Consider the following 26,315-nt stretch of genomic DNA (forward strand, 5'->3'; position numbering starts at 1 on the left):
AATGAGGAAATTTAAACTCAGTTTAAAGGCTAACTCCAACAATTTTACACATTAAAGTGTTTACAGTTCTTGGGGAGTACAACTTTACAGAGAGAGGCTGCATGTAGTCTGATTAAGTGGCATTGTGGGTAATGTAATGTTTTGAAAAGGAAGAAGATTTCCCTGATTCAGCTGCACTGATTGCTCATTTGTTTTAAACTGTGCATAAGTAGTTCAACAGGGTTGTAAGTGTGCAATGCTAGACCACGATGCAGCTAAACCACTGAGTGACATCACTGGAGGTAATTTATTAGAGGTATTTATTTATACTACTTTTGGAAGTCTTGGTCTCGACAAGTGATCTTGATATGCGGAAGGCTGGATCACCAGCAAATGCTCAAAATGTGTTAGCTGGCTTGTGCTGATTGAACTGAAGATTACTTTTGAAATATGCTCCACTAAAGCCCAGCGTAAACTGATATGATTGGGACTCTGTGGTGGGTCCTGAAGAGTGTCCTTGCCCTAAAATGTAGTTTTTATACCTTCATCATTTCAGCCTTTTCACATGTTGTGGAGTTTTATCAAACAAATACAGTTTTTATTCACTCCACAGAGCAGGAGAGAAATACAATTAAGCCAGGTCCCAGCAGCTAATCAGTGCCCCTCCAGGATGTTCAGCACACCGTAAAGACATGACAATAGTCTCCCTCAGAGTTCATCTCTGTTGCCACTGGCTGAGAGGCGGGGAGCCCCACCGTGAGCAGAACGAGGAGCCACAGGTGGAAACTCCACACCCCCAGTTTCCTTCTCGCTCCTCCGCCTAGCTCCCTCTCTGTCCCAGTCCGTGTCTACAGTCTCGTCGTCCCAGATGGTCGAGGTCTCCGTGTCGCTGATGTAGCCCGGCTCTCCGGTGTAGTGTGTGGGGAAGAGCAGCAGAGGCTCCACTGAAAACACTTCCAGGTCCCTCTGCTCAAAATACTGCATGTACTCCTCTCTGAAGGGACAGGGAGGAAGACAAAAGGACTTAGGACTGAACAAATAAGGTTTAAAGGGGCAATACATAAGAATTGGTCACCTTGAATTCATACTTCCAACATATAGGGGCAGCATATCACCAGAGTCACTGCTGTGAATTAAACCACCCAACAACTGAGCTGAAATGATGAGTCAGCTACAATTTACAAAGTAACTAATCCGTTAATGGAGAACATATTCAGTAAATTCACCCGTGATAGAAATGACCCGCAATAAAATGAAAATAATAATGAAAAAAAAAAACATTTAAAATGAGCCTGAGTTTGACCAAAAACAACAGTAAAATGCTGCTTACATATTAACACTTAAGTGAAAATTGAAGTATAGAAAAATGTATCTGTCAAAGCAGCATTTTTCTTCATGGGGACTTTAATATTATTTAATTTGATTAATATTTAACAATATTAACACAAAGAATGGTAATAATAGTACAATTTCCTGATTGTACCTCCATACTCCACTTAAATATGCTATCAAATATTGGACTTTTACTTGTTATGGCATGTTTTTACAGTATGTCTTAGACTGTAGAATAGACTGTAGGTATATATATATATATATATATATATATATATATATATATATATATATATATATATATATATATATATATATATATATATATATACATATATATACACACACTAACATACACACATATATACATATATACAGTAATTGAGGCTCACTTGGGGTGCTTGTTGAACATGACAGGCAGGAACTCATCAACAGGCAGCATTTTGTTCAGGGGATTTGCCTTGAGGAGCTTCTTGGCCCCGTTCAGTGACAGGATGTAACCCAGGGTCCAGTAGGAGTAGTGCGGGTGAACGAGGTTCCTGACTGCCTTCACCCAGAGCTCGGGCTCCTTCACCTGAAGCCGCTTACGGCCAACATAACTGTGTGAGGGCACACAGGTGAGTGACACTACAGAGGCACGATGTGAATTTAATAACAAAGGTACTCGAGTGACAAAAATGAGACAAAAACTGCACCGATTCACTCACATGAGGTCCCACTCAAGTCCCACTCTCTTTACATTTTCCATGATAGTCACCAGCCTGCTGCCAAAACTGGGCTCAAATCTGACATCATCCTCCAGCAGGAGCACCTGCTGCAGTTCCTGCTGCACCACCTTAGGGGGCGACACATAACAGCAGGAAACACTGGACAGTAATAACCTCCTCTAACTGCCACATCAGCTTCACTGTGAGGTTCAAAACAGTCACAGAGTATAAGGCTGTACCTGTTTCCAGATGTTGTAGTGGCTGAGGAAGCAGCCAATCTCCCCTCTAGTCAGCACACGTCCTGAATATGGGTCTTTGTACCCAGGCAGCATGTCCACGCCCATGGCCTGCAGCTGAGAGGAGTTCAAGGCTCTGTGGACAGCACAAGCAAACAGGTGAAGATTCAATTTCTACTACAATAATGAGCCAGTCATTGAAACTGTCCAACCGCAGCATTGAAGGGTCTCTAATGAACATTTTTGTTTGTGTGTTTTCTTATTCAGGCTGCTAATTATTCCTTACATCCATATAAATTGACCATAATGTAATCGAAAGCAACCAAGCACATTTACTCTAGCACTTTACTTCATGACAACTTTGAGGTACTCTCCATGAATAATTCTCTTCAGGCCACATGTTTACTTGCTCCACTCCACCTGTAAACCTCACCTTTCAACCATATCTGACTCTCTCCTTGTCAGCGTTGAACTTGCTCGGTTAGTATTGAATTGCATATGTCTGACCTCCTCTGGGACTTTTGATTTATGTTGATAAAAACCTGATAATCAGATTTATGAGAAACATTTGATATGGTCGAAAGCTCTCGAGCAAGCAAGTAAGTGGCCAGAGAGTTGCATTATTTTGCCAGCTGTAGTAAGTAATCCATTAATGACATAAAAACATGTGTGTTTGCATTTTACATGTTACAGTTTACATTTGAGCACATTTGATGTTTTTTGCATGTTGGTGGGGTATAAGCTCTCTAGTATTCATTATAAAGCACTCAGTAAATCAGTTTTTCTACATGACCATATTCTACATGAGGCCATGAACTGGCAGAACCTGTCTGGGTAAGTGTCAAGCCACTTCTACATTAGTTATGAGCAAGACCTCACTTGTTAGAAAGACTTCATATGGAGTTTACACTATGCTAACACTAGTTTTGTATATTATCACATGAGGATTGACCATATTTAGAAATGTTATTCAGGGAGAAAGACCATTGGTGTTACTTCCACCTTCTAGAGGCCCAGACTGAGTGAAGCCAAAGCCAAACAAAGCACAAATCAAGAAACTATACAAAAAAGACTTTAGTGTCCAAGTAGGTCAGTAAGTGTATCTGATCATTGCATCACCACTGTATAATTACTGTTACTGTATGTCATACGTGCCATCCACGGCTTCTGTCAGTGTTGCGTTGATGCCGAGGACGGCCAAAGTACTCAACATCCTGTCCCGCCGGTCTGATCGGCGCTTCAGATTGATCAGATAGATCTAAAAGTGGAGAAGAATGAAGTAACAGTTCAATTAAACAGCCCTCCAAAACTGGGAAATATGTCTACAGCCAATGAATGTAAACGTACCTCATCAAATCCCATCTTTCCTGGTTCTTTAGGCACAGTGTGCACATACTGTGAGGGCTCCATGGTGAAGGCAACTGAGGAAGCAAGGTCATGCGTTCACATTTCACCCGAAGCATAGTGCATTTGCATTTTCCTTCCCAGTCCTTTTGGTATCAAGGGAATTTCTTACATCAGTTTAACATCTAACTGATGTAGAATTGTCAAATAAGAGCGGGAGAAAGGTAAATGAGAGGCAGTGGGCTTTAACAGAGGAGTGAGACATGTGCCAGGACTGTGAGAGGAGAAAAGACCAAATATGCTCATACAGGCCAAGGATACAGTGAGCAGAGCCTGAAGACAGAGAGCCCTTAAACTGTCAATTATAGAGTCAACGGTATTATATGCATAATTGGAGGAAGTGCTTACTGAGCGCCTCGGTCAGTGTGTGGGTAAAACTCTCCTCTTCTTCCTCCAGAGTCTGGTCTTGCTTGAGGGGCACTGGTAAATATCCATAATGGTCCTTGTTGCACACGAACATCTGAACTCCTGCAGGAGAGCAGACGGATCAGGGCTCAATGCACATTTCTTCATTATTTGAAATGCAGAGGCAGATAGATTTGACCTCTAACAGTTACCACAGTGGCTGACTCAGGGTGGAAAAAAATGTAAAAAAAATAAAATAAAATAAATAAAAAAAGGGGGGGCACGAGCTGTATGTGGAGAGGCACCGGTGCGTAGGACATTGCAATATATCTGTAGTGAAGAGAGTTCACTTCACCACGTTTTGACCACAGGAAGGGAACATGGAGGACTGTGTGGAAGAGGACACACGCGCCTCTGTAGATATTAAAGTCTCAATCTAAAGTAATAAAAACACATACATTTATGAAGATTATATAACATTTCTGCCAATAGAACTTCCTAAATCCTGCATGCTGGACCTTTAAACTAACACACTATTATCAAAGCTCTGACCTGCTTGCCGTGCAGAGAACGCAAAGGCCATGATATCATCCACATCATAGGGGTAGTCGGGGTGAGGAGGGTGGAAGGCTAGTGATCGGCTGGCTGTGCGCCTCAGGTCCAGCAGGTAGGTGGAGTGGACCATGGGGACTGCAAAGCAGCCCTTCCTCTTCCATTTACGGATGGGAATATACTCCGGGGTTCGTCTGTAGTAGCCCTTAGAAAACCCAGAACAAGGTTTTTGTTTTTTATTCTGAAAGATCTGTACAGGAATAATCTGTTTTGGTCTCCAGAAGAATCTTACCTGTGGAGTCACGCCACACCAGAAGTTGGAATAAAGACTTTTTGATTCCAACATGGGTGCTACAATTGTCAGATTCTCTGCTATCATTTCAGACAGCACCTGGCTGTTCGTCAGCAAGTTGTCACTGTCCACAAACTGAGAGAGAAGAAACATTAGTGCGTGACAGTATGATGACACGCTTAATACGCTGTGCTTTATGGCATTTCTGTCTCACCAATACGTAGTCCGTCCACAGTCTTCTGGCAGCTGTGAGTGCTGCCTGCTTCAGCTTCATCACCTGGGTGAAGCGGGAGACGGGCCAGTGTTTGGGCCCCAGCTCGTCTGCATAAAAGCTGAAAGACGGAGAGAGACAACTGGATGTGAGGTTTTCAAAGACTGCTATAGCTGTGATTAAACAGACAAACTCGAGATGGTGGGTAATCAATGTAGTTGCCGCCTCAGACGGAGTGTTTCTTGTATTAGTAGTGATTCACCTTGGTTGCTCCACGGGCCTCCACTCCACTGAGTGGTACAGGTGCTGAACTCCTCTGAGCCACTCCTGAAGCAGGGCTGTGCTGTTGTCCACACTGTGGTCAGAGGCCGCCCTGGGATCACAGGAACATTCCTGAACTCCACCTTTCTTTCTTTCTTTCTTTCTTTCTTTCTTTCTTTCTTTCTTTCTTTCTTGCTTTCTGTGTAAATTTCTCTTTTGGCTGAGAATGGCTTGTTTACTGATGAACAGGGCTGCTGAATGTGTAGAATGACTCACACACTGCAGTTACTTTTGCTTATTTTTTGGTGTTCACTCTCCATCAAACCAGCACATTTCCATTAGAAGCTCTGAGTCTTATCAAAAAAAATCTTCTTCAGACCAAAACTTAACTTTTCTAACAGAAGTGTAAGACATTTCAATTAAAAATTGACTGACGCAAATAGATATCATTTTACCAGAGGGAGATGCGCTCCTTTGGATAGTCCAGCCTCTCAATGCATCCCAAGAAGTACGGGAGGCTGTGCTGCGCATTGCGTGCGAGGATGGTGATCATGACTGTGGGCTTCAGCAGAGAGGACTCCGGCTGCTGCTGGAGGTGCTGGAGGAGTTGATCAGCTGGCAGCTCCTCTGTGCTGCTGTGCAGGAAGAGATATCCTGCTGAAATCACACAGAATAATCCCACAAATCTAAGAGGCATATTTCCACTGGTGGACCTTGATGTCTCTGTGGTCTCAGACTGCTGCAGCTGAGGCAGAGGGAGAAACTCTCACACACTCATGATAACACACGCGCGCATGCAAAGGCGCGCGCACACACACACACACACACACACACACACACACACACACACACACACACACACACACAATCACTCACAGGAAGAGGTAGAGAGGATATACAGAGGAGAGGTAGTCAGATAGACTGAAGAAAGCCTGCACAGATATGAAAAAGGCCTTATATAATACAATTGTTATCATCATTATTATTGTATGGCAAGATATTAACATATAATATTATTTCTTATGCTTATCTATTTTATCTTGCTTTTCTTTATTATACATTATACATTTATTTAATGATGCAACATTTAAGAGCTGGCCATTTGTTGAATTAATGCTCCAAACAAACAGGGGGGGGCAGCAAATCGCCAGAGTAACCAGCAACAACTGAAATTCATTATTATATTATATTATATTATATTATATTATATTATATTATATTATATTATATTAGAGAAATGAATAAATGTATGATGGATGTTTCAGGCTAAATGGGTTGTTTCTGCCCTCAGGTCTGTCTGTAAGGTTTCCTGTCTGCCACGCGGAAAACAAGCATGCGAAACATTTTCCGCCCGGACGACTGAGACTGTAGCACGCTGGCGAAACTTAAAACATAACTCACACGCGCCGGGAGAGCAGCTCTCCGTCCTGACGTTACACGGTGTTTAATGGGAGAGTGCTCTGAGTCATTACCCGTCAGATCATGAACATGTCGGAGGAGTCAGACGCAGCGGACGCGATGGAGAATCCTCCACCTTCGAACTGGATCCTCCACCATCCAGCCGTGAGTGTTTCACAGGAGATCTCTGCTGCGTTCACTGCCCTGGTGCTAAATCGCGTTATGAATAATATGTGTCTATTACAAATCTTGTTTCAGTATCAGCTAATGAAGAATCTGGAGGTTGAGGACAGCGAACAGCTCCACACAGCCTTCCTGGTCTACATGGATCTTAGTGAGGGTGAGTGTGAGAGGAGGTTAGCGGGAGCCGGTACTGTTTGTTTGTTTGTTTGTTTGTTTGTGTGTCCTGCAGAGACATGGGTGCTCATCTAACAGGGTCAGGATCGATGTACATTTTTGAAAGTTCTCAGCTCCCACATATTGGCTCTTGTAAATGTTTTTGTCAGTAGTTTCACCACACTTCATTCATAATTAGAATTTAATTTTGTTCAAGTCTTAAAAAAATTCAATCGATATGTGAATGGCATAAAGTAACACAACAAGCCTTTATTTCCCATTGTGTGTAGTTTGTGTGTAATTGTATAATGTAAACTCCTCCTGTGCTTATTTAAACTCTTTTACATCCCATAACCAGTTCTTATTTCAGATGTGAATATGGTGTCTCTAATGTGAGCTACTGTCCTGCTCACTGTTGTACATGTTTATTCTAAATCCAAAAGAGATTAAATTTACCGTATGTTCTGATATTATGACGTTTCTGCACTGCTAACTAGCTAAGGGCAGCCGCAGTTAGCTGTTTTTCTGCTGTCTTTTTTTGTTCCGAGTATGAATTCTTCTGGTGTCCAAATGTTACATATTACACCTTTTAAAAAAGGTTGTGTCTTCAGTTACATCTAAATTATATTCACTTGTGAAACCTCTACTTGTAGACGAGTGCATTCAGAGTAATGTTCTAAATGGGTGGGGGAAAGGTGAATCAGTGTTTGGTGTTGATGGAGGTAAATGACAAGCGGGCTGTAATGACCTCTGGAGGAACCGCTACATTAAACCGTAGACTAATTAGACTTTTGTTTTCCGCAGTGCGTCATTGGAAAGAGGTGTCTTGTGTCAAGAGTCCTGAGCTGCAGCTGGTTTTGCTGGAAGCGAGGGAGAAGGAAGGAGCACCCGTCCAAACCGTTCTTCCACTGCCTGTTCACCGACCTCTCAGCCACAGAAGGTAACTGGACGCCTTTTTCATTTGGTTCATTTGTGGACCGTCACTGTCGCAAGTTGTCTGCCCAGATTTTTCCCAAACTCACAGCTTCCTCCTCTCTGCCGCGCAGCATACGTCACGTGCTGGACAGAGGCTTCCCCATGCTGCTGTGTGCGGTGGCTGCTGACTCCACCCTGGTCTACCAGAGGATGACTGACGGGTTGGTGACACCTGATCCCCCCGTAGGACCCTTCCAGGATCTGGGACGCCGGCAGCATCGGAAGAGACGGCAGCAGCGCTGAGCAGCTGGTGTGAGGAGTCATGAAGGTGTTGACGCTGAACCACAGAAGAGCAGAATGAGACAGGCAGGCAGTTGGTTCGTCTCTCAGCCTGTGTAAACAAAAAAAAAAGGTCTACTGACAACAAGGCAGCAGGTGCCAATGGAATGAACCACAGTGAACCTGAACCAGAACCTGTTTGCTGTTGGAACAACAGGCTACAGCTCTTTGTGGCTTTTGACCCCTTAAAACCTCTAACCCATTGTCTTTGGTTGCACAGGTCTGTGGGTTGTGAAATGGTCGACCGGAGCGTGTGGCGATTTTCAAAGGCGAAGAGCCAATTTCTGCAGTTATTAACAAGAAAAAGAGACATTCATGTGTTTTTGAATGCTTGTGATCACCTCGTGATCCCTCTCATACTGACCTCTAGGAATCACCGGTCTGGTTCATTATTTAAAGAAGGTGTGACGAAACACAGGTTGGTTCCCCTTCTTGAAAACCTTTGAACTGGACCTGAGGAGTTGGATCCCAGTGAACATTTAGAGTGCATTGGTTCTGATGATACTGAACTTTTGAGGCTCATACAACATGTCATGTCATTAATCATAAAGACTTTTTTTTTTTAACCAAAGACCTAACAATAAAATATCTGATGAGGATCCCTTCCATTGTGACTTTTGCCTTTTTATTTTTTGTTTCCGGACCACTGACCAATGTGCAATTAGCAATAACTAAGGATATCAGGGAGAGAGTAATGTAAATGATCTAAATTCAAAAAGTCAACAAGGTACATTGATAGTGAACTTTTTGTTGCTATAAACAAGTTGGTAATAACACCACAGGGTCATCTGAAGATGAAATGCTTCTGTTTGTTTACTTCTCTGCTTACCTCTCACCGTAGTTAACACAATAAAAGCACCATCAGGTGAAGCTGTAATGCTTCACTGACTAGTTATATACTGAGCTGGACGTCTCACAGTTGGAATGTGAATGCATGAGTGCTCTCTGGTGGACGAACTACATTAGTTGCACAGTTTTTTAGATTACATCAGTTGTGTCTTGAGCATTTCTGTACTGTCATGTCTAGTTAATTTATGGCCAATATGATTATCAAAGATTTCCCGAAAATATCAGCCATAACAATATAGTAGTTAGGCTGTAATTGTTACCTGCATGGTGCTGCAACCATTAACTCTTTTATAATGTGGACAGAGCTAAATTAGGAATCCATCAGTTGCGAAGGCATGATCCGCCCTACCTCTGATTGGCTAGTTCTTGTTGTCTTCGATGGTTGGGTTGATTATATGTAGGCATGAGGAGGGATGATTGGTTGGGGTTAGGATGAGAATGTCACAGTAGACCAATCCAGGGCAGACTGGGCTTGATAAAGCTTTCACCTTAGTAGGATTCATAAAGTCGCGTCCAGCTCTGAAACAAACTACCCTAAATCGTGATTCCCTCTAATGGCCAGCTGGGGTCGACTTCCCTGGTTTCAAAACAAGTCTAATTGCATGTAAGCTTATGAGAAAATGACCCTGCTTCTCACTTGATTTATTGCCCCAGTACACAGTTTCTTAGAGGGTTTATGGTCTCGGTCGCTAGTTTCAAGTCTTCTTCAACAAAGCTTATTGACCTGTTCACAGCAAAACAGACAATTAAGTTATGCGTGAGAGTGTGGCCACCTTGTGATTAAAAAAATCAGAATTACAGCACCTCCTCAGGTTCCCAGGGATTTCCCCTCCAGCTCCACACTCTCATCCAAATATGGTCACTTCATCAACAAGATGGCAGCAGTTACAACGGCAGACTAAACTGTCGTTCACCAACCGATGGGTGACATCGTGCAGGGCTTACATGTGGCTGCATCTAAAGATGATTTCCCTTAAATTCATTGTTTTTGTGAGCCACAGTGCGTTCCATTTGTTCATCTGGTGTCGGGCGATTCATTTGAATAATACCAGCGCCATGCAGGCTGTTCTGTTGGCTGCACTTCCTGTGTTCTTTCACATACCACAACACTGTCAGCTGTGTGATTAAGATACTGGAAACATTTTTTTAATTTTTCTAGAAAATCAAAAAAAACAAAAACAAAAAAACATACAACCGAACACAACAACATAACACTGGTGAGGGGAATACATGATGAGACTTGAATGTGATTTTGCAGTGTCCACCATTAACATGGCACAGATACTGAAGCAGGGGACATCAATAACCCTGCTGTGTGAGTGCATGAGTGTCTTTTGTTTTGTTTTTTTAAAATGGTGCAGTAGTGTCTAGATGAGAGGAGGGACCTGACCACATGAGACAAAGATTACAACACTTCAACCCTGAGCCTTATTCAACATAAATACTCTACATCATCGCAGAAAACAGACATGGACAGACAAACACACTGTACTGGCCAACGTGCTGTAGAAAAGAGGTTCAGACTGTGTTTTGGAATGCAGGAAGTGTCCTTGACTTTTTCAGGGAGGCGTTCAAGGATGAAATATTCAAAAAACGATGCCGATAGAGAGGTTATCTTCACTTTTGAGTCAGCGTCCACAAGGGCACTGGTGGAGTCTTATGGTTGACGGCCATGTATATCGGCCTTCCAGCACTTATCCAAGCAGGGAAAGAAAAGCAGATTAAAATCCCAAGATCGTCCTGTAATGGCTTCATTGAGGAAGTAAACCTCGAAACGTATAAATACTGAACCATCTTTGATTTTGGTAGTCGTTTCTCGCTGGGTTAAGCAGGAACAAAGGATGTGAGCAGGAGGGCAAAAAGGTGCTTGATTCAAGTCAGTAATCCATTTTTCTCAGGCGTGTACATACAAGGGACAGTCCTCCCCCCGGGACATGGCAACACATGGTTCAGTCCATCCGTAACACTGGAGTGAAAGGTCCTTCGCACTGAGACTGATGGACAGACAGCCGCAGTGCTATGTCATGTCCTCCTCCTCTGAGCAGTAGTCCCGGCCCTGGAAACAAGCACAGACAGATTCATGTATATTACATTTTACACTCTGTTAACAGAGTTGGGACCAATCTAATTCGGTATCCGTATCAGATGCTTATTTTTGAAGTTTTATATTTTTAGAAGGAACAAATGTTCTTGGTTGCCACAGACTGGGTGGGGAGCTCAGGAAGTTGACAACAGCTACTGGACAATGTTTTTGAATGTGTGTGTCTGTGTGTGTGTGATGAAACAAACAATGATGTGGATGAGAGAGACACATTTCCTTTTAGGTAGAAGTGAACTGTTCGACAACAATAGAGTTTTCTGTCACATTGGAATCAGTTCAATCAGACGGGGTGTGGCTATTGTGGCTGCACAAGCACTTTCTCCGAGTGTGACCAAATACTTTTAATCTCAACTGAAATGTGGCAGTTTCTGTTTTGGAAACAACTGAGGTTATCACATTTTCTTGCCGAATGCGATTTAAATGAGAAAAATGGATTGAAAGTTAAATTCAAATGTACAGTTTCGTCCACCTGAATGATGTGCTGGTGCAGTTAGGCGCATCAGTGCAGCTAACATGAAAAGTAAGTATGGAGCCCTGTCAGACTGTTGGCACACTTATTAGAAGAGGAAATTAATTGTTTGTTTAATCTTTTTTTTACATTGTTAACGATGAGAAGAATAAAGAATGATGCCAGCTTTCTACCTTGATACACAGGATATGATTTAACTTCCCTGTATACTATAAAACAATGAAAACACAGCGTGAACACATGGAGTCACACTGCAGCAGCCAGTAAAACATGTTGTCAACAGTCTTTAAATAACCTCACTGGTGGGACGGGCATGACAGATTGAGGCTGTTTTGAGGTATCATGTTGTCATCTGCTGTGTCCTCGCTTGACACACATTTGCTGCAGTGACAGGATTAACCTCCATTATGTCATTTAGCTGGAGCTTTTTTTGTAAAAACACCAAGCGATGCTCCGCTGACGGGCTGTCGTTCCTTACTTTCTCGATTTTCTCATCCAGCATCCTGAAGAATTCCTGCTGACTCTCCGAGGAGTGGATGCTCCTGCAGGGACAAAACATGCAGCAGGTTAGAGCCCGGCAGTAGGACTTATGTTTGGATCAGGGGTCAATGTTGAAACATTTCTGAGGATCAAAAAAAAAGGGAAGCAAACAAATAAACTGCAACACACAGCTTTCAGCTCAGCATCACTTCCTGTCATCATGAAACCAAAATGAACGTCTGAGTCGAATTTCCTTCACCACCAAATTCATGTAGTCACGGAAAATCAATCCAGTCAGTGATACTTACAGAATTTTTCCATTCCCGTTGGACCCTGTTTCATCCATGTGTTGACCTTTACCCAGCAGAGCACTTTTCTCCTGCGGGGCATCCAAGCAAACACACCCAATCAACCATCTGATCAAAATGTTGTCTTATGTTCTGTTATTCAGCAGAAAGCAAAATTCTTCCTTACATTGTTTTGTATCAATATTTCAAACAGACTTGTGTATTTTAAATAAATAAACTCTAATATGTATGGTATTAGTATTCATATGTGAAAGTACATCACATAATAAATGTGTGGTATTAACCAAATCTCCATTATCTTGCAGCATTGTTGTGTTAAATCAGTCCTCATTAGTATGCAGATGTATGCAGCCTGTCTGAACACAAAGTTTCTGTCACGACACATTTTGATTACAAACGGGCATTTTTTGTTTGTTTTTTTTACAGACAAACTGATTCCCATCATAGACGTGTATTAGAAGACAAAGTGTGGAATAGAGTCACGCACTGTGCTGTCCTGGCCGTCCACTCCTCCCTCGTCTCCACTCATGTACTTGACTTTCTCCACTCCTTTCATCTTGTACTCATCTGTGACAGAGGGAGGCAGAAGAGGCAGAGAGGAGCCTCTGATCAACATGCGACACGAGCAGAGGACGACCCACTCGCAGCCGCTCTGATCAGCCACAATCCTCTCCGGGTTAATAGTTCTCACAGTTCAGTTCTTGGCAAAGTAATTCCATGCTTGTGTCCTCATGCTCCGCACTAAATCCCCTCCTAACAATGGCTGGCAAGCGGCGAACACATGAGCTGTCAGCCCGATTCTCCTCTTTCTCTCTGCCTCTCCATCTTTTGCACAACCCCCAACCCCCCCCAAAAAACCTGCTCCACCGTCTCACTCCCACGCTTTTAGGAAAATGAAAATACAGTTGCGGCGCATACTAACGCTGGCCCTGATGGACACATAGTCACAACACGTCAGATTGATGCTGAGCAAGTCATTGTTGTCGCTCGCTGATCCTTTTAGTTCAATGATCATCTGCAGCAGCTTTAAAAACTGACGTGCTGCATGCTGGCCTACATTTGTGCCGTTAGACATGTGGTATAGACGTGATGCTAGCACCATGTGCAGGTGTGACTGTCTGGCTTGATAAATGGTTCTGTTAGGATCTGACAACCCTTTTCAGAACTCTTAGTTAAAGGTTAACTCCTCTGTTTTTACACATTAAAGTGTGCATACAGGTCTTGGTGACTACCACTGTATATGTGGAAAGAAAAAGTAGTATAAAGCTTTTTGTGTCTCAAGAGGAAGCTGCATGTAATCTGATAATCTGCCTCCAGTGATGTCAACTGGATTCTAAATTGCATTGTGGGTAATGTAAGCGGCAGGTTTTTGAAAAGGAAGAAGAATATCTCTTCATTGCCTACATTTCCCACAATGCAACTGAGCCACTGACATCACCCTCCTCTGGAGCCGCAAAAAGCTTTATATTTTCTCTACCTATGCAAAAAAAAAAAAAAAAAAATAGAAAACGTATACAGAGTTTTTAGATAATTCATGTATTTATAAAGAGGTCTGAAATTATTTGGCTAAAATTGAAGTTAAACAGCTTCATGTTTGGTAATAAATAGTTCAAGGAAGTCTCCAAGAAAAAATGCCACGTAATTGTTGGCTCCAGCTTGTTCAGAGTGAGAACATGAGGCGTGTAAAGTGAGTATCTTAAGCTTTTAGACTCCTGGTGAACTGAATATCTTCAGGTTTAAGGCTCTTGATCAGATCTAACAAGAAAATCTAAGCTGGCATCTTTGGCTGTGAAATCATGTCATGAGTTTTTACACAATTTTTAACATCTAATAGACCAAACAATTACTAACAAACCATCATTACAAACATTTCACAAAAGTACTGACAGTGAAGTTAACTGTTAGTTGTTGGCTCGTGGCTCTTACTTTAACCTTTCATTCACTGCACTAATTAAGGGACTATCATCATTACCAAAGCTGAACAAGTCTTCCTTAGTCCATCCAAGCACTTTTCAATACTGCTAACAAAACTCTTAAAACATATGAAAATATAGGGCATTATTTTCAATTATTATTATTTTTTATTTTAAATACCCACATCAATACTAATGTGACCCAATCTGTGAAAACCCGGGTTTTGCGTCACAAATTAACTTCCACATGGACAATGAATGACAAAAACAAATGGTGGCCAACATCTCAAATTCTAGGATATAAAAAAAGTGGGACACTCTCTGACCAAACAGAAGTGAGCAGACTGACCGGAGAGGAGGTCCCCGTTGCTGTAGGCTTTATTCTGGCCCTCCTCGCCGTTGGGCACGGCAGACACCTGCTTGGCGGAGGTGCAGCCCATCTCCTCCTCCTCAGCTGCTCTCCTCCTCACTCCTGAGCATTACAGACACACCTGGGGGCAGGTAGGAGCGAGTGACAGACTGTTGTGAGAGAGAGCAAGAAGTACAGAAAAGTCCCACAACAGGAAAATTAAAAGATACAGTGTTACAATATTAAAGTTGGTAAAAGTGAAAGTCACCCATATGAAACGTACTTGAATAAAAGTCTTAAAGGATCTGCATTTAAGGTGCTCAGAGGTGCAATATGTAAGAACTGGCCATCTGTCAAATAAATAATCAAAACAAATAGGTGTCAGCTGGACACTCACTGGAGTAACTGCTGCAAAGTTAGCTGCCTTTAGCTGGTTAGCTCAGTTAGCCGTGCAGCTAGCAGCTCACACTGGGAGTGCTGAGAACAGTGGGGAGTGTTGGTGTGGACATCAGCAGCACAGGAGCTTTAGACTGGGATGTGTCAGGGCTAACTGGTTAGCATGCTAACTCATATCTTTGAAAGAAGATACACAGATGTCAGAACTGTTATCTAAATTCTGTTGATCATTTCAGTTTTTAAGTATTTGAGTTAGTGTTCGTATGCCTTTGACTAAAATCCTTACATATTGAACCCTGAAGGAATAAAAGTGATATTCTGGTGGTTGATAAGTACAAGTTAGAGTTAAATATACAGTATATGTATATGCATGAATATGGGCTGACCAATTATTGGATCCAACACTTTTTTAAAAATCAAATTGCAGCTATAATTACATGTCTTAATGTACTTTTGTTGTGATGTAGCACATAGTCACCAAAGCAACTAGGAACTAACATTATGGCATAAATGTGGTGGAGTAGAAAGTAAAATATTTGCCTCTAAAAACAAAATAATAGTATAAAAATACTGTTAAGTACAAGTAGATCAAAATGACAGCCTACTCAGACACAGTACTCGAGTAAAAGTACTTAGTTACATTCCATCACTGTGGGTCGGTACGTGTAAATAAGGACCACACGCTTATTTGGCGAGCAGAGACCGAGCACAGATCACAGGCGGGCCCCTTATTAGATGCCTTGTCTCTGGGGGAATCATCTGAGGAGCGTCTGTCCGCGTGAGAGACATCCAGAGGAGAGTGCGCCACCCGTGACCCTCCGAACCGAACCGAACCTCTCACAGGAAATGAGCTCCATCGGATTTTTTTTTTTTTTTTTTTTTTTGCAGAGGAAGGGATCCCTGAACTCCTTGGCTTGGGAATCAATAATTTGTCATAATCAATTAGTCATGAAGCGCCGCGCCCCTGAATTAAAACATATTATCTAAAAATAAATAAATAAATAAATACACCAGACGGTTTCGCAGGGTTGTGATTGACGCTCACGCCGGTCTGGGAACACACCAATGAGAAGGTGCGCGCGGCGGTGCCAGCTGCACCGCAACAATAAGGCCTTTCAAGCTGTTAAGGATGCCACTGTGCCAAGCAGCCGGGTCATTTCAGTCTGTGAATGTGGGGGGGTGTTCAGAGGATTAATCCGAGGCTGCGGACAAGTGCTCCCATCTCCACCGTTACATCGGCGTGGAGCAATATGGCTAACATGACAGTGTGTCGGACCATAAGATCCAGGCTGTGGAGGATGATTGATCCCTGCACGGTGCAGCTGCAGTCAGCTGATCTGCACACATCACACCCCCCACACGACTTGCGGGCTTATATCCTATATTGATACATTTACAAGCGGCAGCTGCAGATCATAAGCGGTGCATCACTGCGCGGATATTCCTATACAGTTACAGGCGAACGACTATCAAACAAGAGAGGGATTCTCTGTAAAGCTGCAAAATATCAAATATCGCCTCATTTCACGACATCGAAGTGCGATCGGGGCGCGTTAAAACAATCAATAACAAAAGAAAATGAGGAGGAAAAAAAGAGCAGCCATTCCACGAGCAGAAGGAAACGCCGAGACCAAATCGCCAGTAATGAGCCAAATAAACCCACAATGGGCTGCAGAATGAAAGCACAGCAATGCTGCAGAGTTACCTTTCTGGTTTGTCCATGGTTAGCGGGTCCTTCCTCTGGTTGTAATGCAGAGAGGCTTCACTCCAGACGGAGGAACCAGACAGACCGCATCTGCACCTCTCGGCTCAGCACAGGCATCAGCAGTGGAGATGCAGTCAGTCCGTCTGCCAGCTGTCTGGTCGGACTGCTGGAGCTCATGGCCTGCCCCGGTACTCTGTTAAAGTGGTAAAATAGCGCCTGCTGGTTAGAGAAAAAACACGCGAGTCAAACTACTCCTGATGCGATTTTCGAAATTATATTTTTCAAGAAGGAATGACACAAAACATCCACGTAATTTTCCACACGGTTCAGCAGGCGTCCTACCTCTTTATGCTATGGAAATTTGACTACGAAGTTGCATTTTCACCAGTTTCCACCCGGGCCCTATTCACCGGCGCACGTTCAACTTCCGTCCAGCTCATTCCATCTGCATCATCAAAGTTGACAGCGAAAACATACAAAGTTTCTGAAGTTCACGGTGTCGGACAAAACCGACAGTGGACCCCGCCGATTTTCGACCTCCGTCGACATGATTTCACTGACAATAATCGCTCGTGTGGCGGACGGACTGCCGCTCGCTGCGTCCATACAGGAGGACGAGCAGGTATGAATGAAAGCTAGCCTCCACCGTTTGAAGGGATCTGCTCGCCAAACTCCATTCAAAAATAGTGATGTTTAAGGAGCGCTCGCGTATACTCACAGCTAGAGCTCTCGAATGCGAAGACGAGGGCTCCATTTACTCTCGGCACTATATTGGGAAAGTAATCCACTGAGAAGTTTATTTAATCAAACTGTAACTTGATAATACAGGCCAGTAAACAACAACAGCGTACGTAACGTTAATTACAGTTCTGTCGTCCACACCCAGGTGTCAAGTATGTTGTTGTCAGTGCCGAGGTGAGTTTAGTTTGGGTTGAAAGTTGGTTTTAGGCTGCATATTGGACAGACATTCGCTCCGGAGACACCCAGCGGCGCCTCTCGCTCAGTTTCACCCAGTGCTGGCAGCAGGAGGGCGGTTAGCTCACCTCCCAGGACCTTACCCTGTTGCCTGATTTACACAAAACAAACAAACAAACAAAAAACGTGTCTACATGCTGACCTGAAGATGTTAGTAAAAATTATAATTAAACTTTTGTATAATTATTTCGTTTTTATTCATGTAATAAGTCAGTATTTCTTTTCAATAGCTTCCATGTAATGTGACAAGCCTATGTATTACTAAATGGGACAAAGAATGCACACCTCTTTTAATTGCATTGTACTGCTTCTTCAACTAAATATTACATCATTTAAGTGTGCATGTGTATAGTGACAATAAGGGCATATTCTATTTTATATATTTTCATCACATTTTTTATATCACTACACAGGCCACACAAAACACTGAACATGTTTTTTTTTTTTGTTTGTTTGTTTTTTTACAGTTTTTAATAGCACAATACCAGTATGTTTCTTTTCTTCATTTCACTATGGAGACACGTGGTTTTCATGTAAATCAGACTAACAACAGTGTAATTTATTGATGTCTGTAAGTCAAAATTTGGCAAAACATGAAAACAAGAGTTTATGGTACAGTTTGTAGGCAAAACATTTTAAAGTATTTGTATGTGTTTCCAGGCTTTACAACAAATCTAATGTAGGTCCGGCTGGCATTGAACAGTAATTTGACCTTAAATATCCCCTACAGATGTCTTTAGAAATAATGATTCGTCCACAAATAATTTCAGTTATCTTTTTAGAGTCTTTAAAACTACATCTATTCTTTCTTCCTAATTAGAAAATAGAATAAAAGTTCCCAAGCTTACTGTAAAGTCAACACAGTGCTGCAGGGATGACATATTACATTTTTATATACGAGAAGTAAAAAGCTAATGTTTGGCTAAACAACAACAAAAATATGCTTTTCACTAGAGGGAGACTTTCAGTGATCAAACTTTAGTCAAGTTAGCCTTTTAAATGTGAGTTTTTATTTATAACATTATTTATACAACCTCACTCATGGAGGTTCTGATTGCAGCCTGTTTATGCTTATCGTTGTCAGTCAGGAAGAGATCTCCAGCAGTACCAGAGCCAAGCCAAGCAGCTGTGCCGTAAACTGAACGCTCAGAGTCCAGACCGCTGCACCCTGGAGGCTGGAGACATGAACTTTCAGTAAGTTCCCTCAAGCATCAAGCACTGTTGTTGACTTGCTGTGTATTTTCAAATGGACCTTAAACATAATAAACACGTCAGTTCTGTAGGTTTAAATTGATATATATTATCAGGCATCAAAATCATAATGAATAACCACTGATTTTGACTCAATTTGTGTTTCTTGTTTCCAGTTATTTCATAGCACAGGGTGTGTGCTACCTGGCCCTCTGCGAGGCCTCATTTCCCAGAAAGATGGCGTTTTCATACCTTGAAGACCTCCACAGTGAATTCTATGACCAATATGGAAGAAGAGTGCCCACAGTGACGAGGCCATACTCTTTCATCGAGTTTGGTAAGACAGTTTGTGATCTGCTACATTCAACAAACACTGTGTATTTCAGTATGTGCAGAAAGAACAAAATCATTGACTAAACTCATATCATACATTCATTGCACCAGACACATACATCCAGAAAGCAAAGAAGACGTACATCGACAGCAGAGCCAGGAGGAACTTGGGCAGTATCAACACAGAGCTGCAGGATGTCCAGAGAATCATGGTGGCAAATATTGAGGAGGTTCTACAAAGAGGAGAAGCTCTTTCTGGTAAGTATACAGTAATAAAACACACACAGTAGAGCGTATACCTTAGCCAAGGCCCCAAAGTGCCCCTTTGTACTCACTCATAGATGCCAGCCACCTGAATACGCATCCAGTGGTTTTTGTGCAATCCTGCTGACAATCACAATTGTTTTATATTGCATTACACTGCATGCTGTCCCTTTTCAAAAAACCAAATGCATTCATTGCTAAGAAAATGTCATGTCATCATAATACTTCCCTTTCCTTCAGCTCTAGACACAAAAGCCAGCAATCTGTCCAGCATGTCGAAGAAGTACCGCAGCGATGCAAAATATCTCAACACGCGCTCCACGTATGCCAAGGTGGCAGCTGTGGCAGTGTTCTTCATCACGCTCATCGTCTATGCGCGCTTCTGGTGGCTCTGACAGATTCAATGAGGGAGAAGCTGTTGCATTTCTGTTAGATACCAGGGTGCCTTAAATGGCTCAATACAGTCTTATCTATTAGATGGAGACAGAAATGCTTTATCTTTTGAGAGGACCGATGTATGCGATATAAACTGAGCCAGAGTCAGCGATGGGACTTCTCTACAAAAAAACAAATGCTTCATGGTGAGTTCATGTACCTGTGTTACTGGAATATTAAGAGCGGGGTGTTGATACATTAACAGTTACACACTGGTGTAAGGGTTTTGTCCAGCGTTTCAACATTATGGCGAGACACATTTTGTAAAAAGTCTAAACTGTGATAAAAGAATGTTTATTGTTCACAAAGTTTACATTGTAACAAAGTCTTATTGAAACAAATAAATATTTATCAAATTGTTACACTGTTTCCATTTGAAAGTTATTCTGAAGGGGCCATATTGCAGCGCCTGCTCAGGCTTGTGAGAGCTGACCAATCAGAGCAGTCTGGGCTTTTGCAGAAGGGGGACCGTAAAGAGAGACACTATAACAGAGCATTCAGAAAATGAACAGAGACGCTGCAGCAATAGACAGTATAAGAAAATAATGCATCCTTAAACACAAGAGCATGTGAAAAAATATTACTAGAAGACACCTAAAATGAAAGTATGAACCTGAAAATAAAAAAATATGTATAACATTGGACTTTTAATATGAAAAACATTACAGTCCTCTCTATGGTGCATTCACACCTCTGAACCGGCATTTTCATGCTCATATACATGCTCATATACATGCTAACCCTGTGAAGCCAGCTGATGTTCATGCAGATGTTATTTAACTATGCAGAGAGAAGGAACGGTCACAACTCTGGAAGCTGCTCTGAACAACTAATGTGATGTTGTCCAGTGTTTAAACCACTGGGACTGTGTTCCTGAGCTACTGCTGGCTGAACAGGTATACAGTCCAAAGTCAAACATGACAAATACAGAGTCACCAGCCCTGCAGAGTCAGACAGTCTGGATGGATGGTCAACTGTCAATGGGTTATAGTTGCACAATTTAATGACAACAGAAGAGAGAAGTTCAGTGAAGACAGTGTGTTCCTTCTGTCTCGGCTCAGAGAAAACTGTGTCGGGAACGCTTGATTTTCATCCAACAAATTCCAAGTTTATATGAGATTCAGACGGTTCACTCCTGGGTTGTCAGGTTATCCACTCCACAGTTAAAGGAGCAGATTTATTGTCCCATCCTCCAGGGTGAGACGGACTTATGCAAACAGATCAAAGTCATCCCTCTGTAAAAGAAACACAGTGGCCATTTGCATAATGTTTGTATTATGCTTTATCTCAGAAAAATGACCTGTGACGCTTGTAGCTTTTATGACTAATTCAAAACCCACATGTTTATTTGCTTTAAAACTAAACAATCCCAACATTTTAACTTTCAGATAAAATATGTAAGATCCTGAAAACTCACCTCATCATTATAATTCATGACATGCTGCCTGATCTTGGAGGAGTCCACCCAAGTGACAAAGTCTTCCATATTCCTAAAAAAAAGAAGACAGCAATGGTTGCAGCATTTTATCACTTCAAAGCTGTTGCACATGCATCTATACTATTAAATGAGTCTGTTTTTGCAAAACCGACAGTTTAAGAAAGTGGTACAATAAAAAGATCAAGAAGAAGAAATGTGGAGACTAACCTTGTGACTAAAAACGCTGGATCTGTGACGATGTCTGGGCCAACGCGCACGTCTGAGACTAAGAGTGAAGGATGCTACCAGAAAACCATTTTTACCATTTCTAACCAAACTCAAGACATAAAACTTATTCAGTGAAAGATACTGTGTGCTTCAAAGAAAAACCAAAGAAAAAAGGAGAATACATTTTGCTTTTTTTTTTATACAAAATAAACACATGAATATGAAGTATGAAAGGATACGTCCCTGTTCAATGAAGGTGATGGCTGTCTTCAGGCTCTGAGCCATACGTAGACTCAGCATGATGCAGGGCAGCCTCCTCCTGCAGGAGTCACAGGTGAAAACAGTCTAGTGACACATGATCACATCTAAGGACTAAACTGCAGTATGAACGTGTGAGTGGGAAGATTTACCTGCAGAATGAGGAGGCTGTGACTTTCTCTGTGAGGGACAGATTCTGTCGGGTGGGGGTGAGACCGATGCTGTATCTGATGTGAAGAAACAATGAAATCATCAGCCTGAGATCAAAGTAGTTAAACCAAGACTGTCACAAACACCACAGCACAGGAGCCTATAGCATGAAACTAAGTCCAACTTAGTCTAACTCTCTTTGGGTTACCTTTAGCTTTATTTACTCGCCCTATTTTCATAGAATTGTTTTATTTTTGCGTCAACTTTTCCTTTAAACCCGCACATTCTTGTGAGAGATGGGCTGCTGACAAATTTGGTACTAGTGACGGCGAAAAAAGTTATTTTTAAGGTGAAACGCATAAAACACAATCACATTACGCTGCAAAAACACAGATTTTCAATATTTTATAAAAGTCAGGCTGTACCCTTCCTGCTTCATAAACGTAGGTGCAACAAGGATGCTGGTGAGTGAATGTGGAATGAGGCCATTTTCAACAAGGTCGTTTTTGTTGCTCCTCTTCTCATTCATATTCTTGCTGGACTTGTTGCATTTGTTTCCTCTAGACTGGCAGCTGACAGTGAGCTGATTGGTGTGTTTAGGGGATGTGACAGATGGCGAGGATGATTAAGAGAAGGAGGTGGGCGCAGCAGCTGGTGAAGTGGAGGAGGTGGGAGCACCAGTGCAGGAAGAGGAGGTGGGCACAGCAGCTTCACTGGGCACGAGCTCTACTATCTACATAGCGAGCGCTCCGTGTAAAAAGAAAATTATTATTCACTCATCACCATCATCTTTTTACATTCACCTAGATGAAATTTTAAAATAAAAAAATGCACTACAGAATTAATCAGGGTGTCCTTTTCTAATCTAAATTTAACTGCCTGTGTGCTGTATATGAAATTTAAATGTGTGGCATGAAGGGGGCTACAAACGTTCAATTCTTTGTGCACCCAGTGTTAAGGACAAACAAATGACCTTAATCCTTGATTAAATTAGATTTGAAATGGATTAACTTAGTAATCAAGAATTGTAGGGGCGTGACCCGGCAGCTCAGTTGGTAGAGAACTTGTCCCATGCACAGAGGTTTTGTCAGCCCGAGTCCGGCCCTTTGCTGCATGTCATTCCCCCTCTCTCATATCATTTCCTGTCACCTCTCTGAACTGTCCTGTCAATTAATTTCTGACATGAATGGCCAAAAAATACATTAAATAAACTAGCTTAACCTAGCTTAAAGAGGCAAACAGCAACAGCTGAGAAGAAAAACAAGAGAAGCAACACATGCTTTGTGAATCAACGCGCACGTATTCCATATCAGTTAACGTATGAACATGAAAGTTGACTGAGGCGCAACTGAGTTCTAAGCTTGCTCAAATGTTATTGGACCACATGGTGGAAAATGTGCAGCACTTAGGAAGGACGGTCTGATTCCTGCCTTCCTGAATCTGGGCGTCATGATCTTGGCTGTGACAGCATTCTTGCGACGTGAAGAAGTGGTTCTTCTCAATTACCATGTCTCCACTCACTAGACCCACACGACTGAAAACAGAGCTCAGGGGTTTGGATATGTTGATTCCCAGCAGCTGAAGCATGTGATCAGCTGCAGGGAGCAGCAGAATCTCAGTTTCCTTAGCTCTGCAGATTACATGGCCCCACACTGTGTTTTTTGCTGGTCCTTTAATAGGACAAAGGTGCTTTGCTTGGGGGCACGTTCAATCACACCCTATGGCCAAGTCATAAAGAGCTCAGTGGTCATGTACTGTTTATCAGTGTACCCACGCATGCGGTTTTTTGAACTATCCATTGCATATGCCACACTGGGAAGACTGTGGGGATAAATGATGATGAGAGGGACGTTTACACCAGCTGCACTGACAGCCACGTGTACAGTGATGTGCTCCTGATGGAAGAAATGCCTCTTCTCTTTCGAGCTCATCAACTTTTTCCTGACTCATTCGTCTAGTTTATGTCCAAACCCAGTTCAGCCGCAGCTCCAAACTATGTGAGGTTTGCTGTGGACGTTTCAATAAAAGACTGAAAAACTTCTCTGTTGTAGGGCAGCAAGGATACTGGCTCAATTAAGGGAGTCCAGTGTAGTGAGTCTGGAGGGTCATACTTGTGCACACATTTGCATTATGTGGAACAGAAATGCTTCTTCACTGGTTTTTAAGTTATTACTTTAAGCATTCAGGTCAGCCGTAGTTTTTTCAGTATTGTTAGTTAGCCTTTGACAGCAGAGGAGAGAGAGGCCAGGATACAGCAGGTCAGAGGATGACAGATTTCTAGGAATCAAAGTTAAACTTCAAGTAACATAGGAAATGTTTGACCTAATATGGTCTATATGACCAAACTGTGGCATCTATAATCATGGGGAATTTTAAACAAAATGTTTATTAACTTTCAAATAAAAAATAATAAATGGTAATGTTATACTTAAGATTATCACAACAAAGCAGCCTGATGTCTCTTTCTGAGCTGCAGTGAAAAATAATAACAGAGATAACCCAAAGAGAGCTGTATAGTCATGGAACAGGCCAAAGATGGTGATTGAAAGTTATTAGATAGAAGATTATATCCAGGCAAATGTTATCTTGGAACCAACTCACAGTTTTTCCAGTAGCTGATGTGTGCTCTGAGCTCTGAAGCCATCCTTCTCATCCAGGTCTCTGATTTTCTGTGCCAGCTCTCTGATGTTACGACTCAGCTTGTTGTACCTGAGACGAAGAAAGAAACCCTGTCAGAACAACTAACAATACAACTGTTTCTCTGTGTCCGTATCATTCACTGTTCAGACGTCATCTGATTAGACAGAGGTGGGATTAGACGAATACAACCATCACAGTATGTTTAAGCAGTATGGTTTCAGCTACCAGTTAAAGGGCTAGTTCATTCAAAAGACACAATTAAGCCAAAAGGATTCAAAGTGAAGACAGTTTAAAACAGGCGTTGGGCTCGATGAGCTCTGATATCCAGTATTTGGATGTTCTATGTTGGTTAGTGTAGCTGAAAATGAATGACAAAAGAAATATTTTTGTTTTGAGTTTACTTGTTTGGTTGTTGACTTCAGACTTTCCTCACAATTAAAACACTGAACGTATTTTTCGTCACAGCCTGGCCAAAGTACTCAGGCGAAACGCTAGTTTAAAGACAGCAGGCAGAACAACAAGGTTTTGTGGCAGTAGCCAGTGTTAGCCAGTGTTAGCCACAGGCTGTGGTCCTCACTTGGTGTAGTCTTCCCTCTTCTCGATGCGGAACCTCCGCAGCACTTTGACCTCGTGCAGGTTGTTGTCCACCTCCCAGTTGATGAAGTCCACCTTCTTCAATAGCTTCTGCTCATGGTGCTTTAGCTTACGAACCATCTTCACACCTTTTAATAACTGAATCCGCTATATTTACAGTACACACTCCCTCACATGCAGTCTGGAGTGGAAACCGGAAGCACGTGTTCTTCTTCTTCGCTCGCAAATTACCGTCGACCTAACGTCAGCTGCAGCGCCACCTACATCCCTGTCAATCCTCTGCTGACATGTTTTTCTGCCATTTAAACATTTAAAACTTAGTATTCACGGGGCTTTACTTAGGCCTCAAAATATGCTCTTGAAATATCTTTATTGGTTTTTGTCACCCTAAAACTTTATGCGTGACACGTCATGACAACCATTCCACTATCAATTATACATGGAACTTTTGTAGACTAATGTACAATAACTTGAAATGTACTGTGATTATGCAATTAGTTAAAGGTGTAATATGTAACAAACAGGGTGCTATGTATCACCAGAGTTACCCTTAATTGCCCTGGCTGTTGCTGCGTTAGCCAGTTAGTTCATTTAGCTGTGAAGCTAGCGGTCTGTATCAGACTGTGAGCTTGTGCTCTGTTGCTTACGCTGCTAGCTTTGGAGTATTTGGAGCAGGGCAGCTCACAGCCAAATTCATCAAAAGCATGTACTGTACAGCTGTTGTTTTATTTTATACATCTTTAATTAAAGTGCCATGTTGGAGTTAATGTTGTGGTTTGTGAATTTGTTTGTTTGTCTTAAATGCCAACAAATTTCAATGAGGTTTGGTGTGAGACTGTAGCTGTGGGTCAACATTTTAAAAGCTTCCAATTTTGGTAGCTTTAGGTTATTTCCTTTTTTATGATTTGGTTTCTCATTATGTGTATTTTGATTTATTTTATTTTTTTCCTGTG

The 26,315-nt window shown here is 42.1% G+C and overlaps 5 protein-coding genes across 7 annotated transcripts; 2 read left to right on the plus strand and 3 right to left on the minus strand.

Annotated features, from left to right (window-relative positions):
* On the minus strand, positions 1 to 6,074 carry LOC119011492 (procollagen galactosyltransferase 2-like). Its single transcript, XM_037084653.1, has 12 exons — positions 5,775 to 6,074; positions 5,321 to 5,431; positions 5,062 to 5,179; positions 4,848 to 4,982; positions 4,556 to 4,760; positions 4,007 to 4,126; positions 3,602 to 3,675; positions 3,406 to 3,512; positions 2,258 to 2,390; positions 2,019 to 2,146; positions 1,704 to 1,910; positions 1 to 973 (listed from the first exon to the last, which is right to left on the minus strand). The coding sequence occupies exons 1-12, from the start codon at positions 6,014 to 6,016 to the stop codon at positions 688 to 690; spliced, it is 1,866 nt and encodes a 621-aa protein (XP_036940548.1). The 5' UTR covers positions 6,017 to 6,074; the 3' UTR covers positions 1 to 687.
* A 561-nt stretch (positions 6,075 to 6,635) lies between these two features.
* tsen15 (TSEN15 tRNA splicing endonuclease subunit) lies at positions 6,636 to 8,913 on the plus strand. The gene is made up of 5 exons (XM_037084668.1): positions 6,636 to 6,882; positions 6,976 to 7,057; positions 7,858 to 7,993; positions 8,100 to 8,296; positions 8,528 to 8,913. The coding sequence occupies exons 1-4, from the start codon at positions 6,802 to 6,804 to the stop codon at positions 8,269 to 8,271; spliced, it is 471 nt and encodes a 156-aa protein (XP_036940563.1). The 5' UTR covers positions 6,636 to 6,801; the 3' UTR covers positions 8,272 to 8,296; positions 8,528 to 8,913.
* A 1,360-nt stretch (positions 8,914 to 10,273) lies between these two features.
* Positions 10,274 to 17,358, minus strand: zgc:55943 (uncharacterized protein LOC406337 homolog). Of its 3 annotated transcripts, none has more exons than XM_037084670.1 (7): positions 17,220 to 17,358; positions 16,878 to 17,070; positions 14,777 to 14,918; positions 13,002 to 13,081; positions 12,515 to 12,585; positions 12,205 to 12,268; positions 10,274 to 11,212 (listed from the first exon to the last, which is right to left on the minus strand). In XM_037084670.1, the coding sequence occupies exons 3-7, from the start codon at positions 14,865 to 14,867 to the stop codon at positions 11,174 to 11,176; spliced, it is 345 nt and encodes a 114-aa protein (XP_036940565.1). In that variant the 5' UTR covers positions 14,868 to 14,918; positions 16,878 to 17,070; positions 17,220 to 17,358; the 3' UTR covers positions 10,274 to 11,173. The 3 variants fall into 3 exon arrangements, with proteins under 3 accessions (XP_036940565.1, XP_036940564.1, XP_036940566.1); XM_037084669.1 differs by having other exon boundaries at positions 16,878 to 17,096; positions 17,220 to 17,302; XM_037084671.1 differs by lacking the exon at positions 17,220 to 17,358 and having other exon boundaries at positions 14,777 to 14,946; positions 16,878 to 17,212.
* Positions 17,273 to 20,437, plus strand: sec22ba (SEC22 homolog B, vesicle trafficking protein a). The gene is made up of 5 exons (XM_037084666.1): positions 17,273 to 17,499; positions 18,937 to 19,046; positions 19,220 to 19,380; positions 19,488 to 19,634; positions 19,881 to 20,437. Exons 1-5 carry the CDS (start codon positions 17,425 to 17,427, stop codon positions 20,033 to 20,035), a joined length of 648 nt encoding a protein of 215 aa, XP_036940561.1. The 5' UTR covers positions 17,273 to 17,424; the 3' UTR covers positions 20,036 to 20,437.
* imp3 (IMP U3 small nucleolar ribonucleoprotein 3) lies at positions 20,354 to 25,595 on the minus strand. Its single transcript, XM_037084667.1, has 7 exons — positions 25,346 to 25,595; positions 24,730 to 24,837; positions 22,131 to 22,205; positions 21,960 to 22,039; positions 21,721 to 21,772; positions 21,493 to 21,565; positions 20,354 to 21,310 (listed from the first exon to the last, which is right to left on the minus strand). Exons 1-7 carry the CDS (start codon positions 25,480 to 25,482, stop codon positions 21,284 to 21,286), a joined length of 552 nt encoding a protein of 183 aa, XP_036940562.1. The 5' UTR covers positions 25,483 to 25,595; the 3' UTR covers positions 20,354 to 21,283.
* Between the last annotated feature and the right edge of the window lie 720 nt (positions 25,596 to 26,315).

The sequence above is a fragment of the Acanthopagrus latus genome, chromosome 21 (genome assembly GCF_904848185.1).
Source record: "Acanthopagrus latus isolate v.2019 chromosome 21, fAcaLat1.1, whole genome shotgun sequence".
Lineage (NCBI taxonomy): Eukaryota > Metazoa > Chordata > Actinopteri > Spariformes > Sparidae > Acanthopagrus > Acanthopagrus latus.

Excerpts from the sequence above, each read along its gene's own strand:
- LOC119011492 (XM_037084653.1), bottom strand. The coding sequence starts at position 6,016 with ATGCCTCTTAGATTTGTGGGATTATTCTGTGTGATTTCAGCAGGATAT. Across the intron at positions 3,676-4,006 it reads CACACTGACCGAGGCGCTCA|TTGCCTTCACCATGGAGCCC; the intron begins GTAAGCACTTCC and ends TTGCTTCCTCAG. Across the intron at positions 1,911-2,018 it reads GGACTTGAGTGGGACCTCAT|TTATGTTGGCCGTAAGCGGC; the intron begins GTGAGTGAATCG and ends GCCCTCACACAG.
- tsen15 (XM_037084668.1), top strand. The coding sequence starts at position 6,802 with ATGAACATGTCGGAGGAGTCAGACGCAGCGGACGCGATGGAGAATCCT. Across the intron at positions 7,058-7,857 it reads CTACATGGATCTTAGTGAGG|TGCGTCATTGGAAAGAGGTG; the intron begins GTGAGTGTGAGA and ends TGTTTTCCGCAG. Across the intron at positions 7,994-8,099 it reads CGACCTCTCAGCCACAGAAG|CATACGTCACGTGCTGGACA; the intron begins GTAACTGGACGC and ends TCTGCCGCGCAG.
- zgc:55943 (XM_037084670.1), bottom strand. The coding sequence starts at position 14,867 with ATGGGCTGCACCTCCGCCAAGCAGGTGTCTGCCGTGCCCAACGGCGAG. Across the intron at positions 13,082-14,776 it reads CAACGGGGACCTCCTCTCCG|ATGAGTACAAGATGAAAGGA; the intron begins GTCAGTCTGCTC and ends CCTCTGTCACAG. Across the intron at positions 12,586-13,001 it reads TGGACGGCCAGGACAGCACA|GAGAAAAGTGCTCTGCTGGG; the intron begins GTGCGTGACTCT and ends GATGCCCCGCAG.
- sec22ba (XM_037084666.1), top strand. The coding sequence starts at position 17,425 with ATGATTTCACTGACAATAATCGCTCGTGTGGCGGACGGACTGCCGCTC. Across the intron at positions 19,047-19,219 it reads GCTGGAGACATGAACTTTCA|TTATTTCATAGCACAGGGTG; the intron begins GTAAGTTCCCTC and ends TCTTGTTTCCAG. Across the intron at positions 19,635-19,880 it reads AAGAGGAGAAGCTCTTTCTG|CTCTAGACACAAAAGCCAGC; the intron begins GTAAGTATACAG and ends CCTTTCCTTCAG.
- imp3 (XM_037084667.1), bottom strand. The coding sequence starts at position 25,482 with ATGGTTCGTAAGCTAAAGCACCATGAGCAGAAGCTATTGAAGAAGGTG. Across the intron at positions 24,838-25,345 it reads AAGAGGGAAGACTACACCAA|GTACAACAAGCTGAGTCGTA; the intron begins GTGAGGACCACA and ends TCTTCGTCTCAG. Across the intron at positions 21,311-21,492 it reads TCATGAATTATAATGATGAG|AGGGATGACTTTGATCTGTT; the intron begins GTGAGTTTTCAG and ends TTTCTTTTACAG.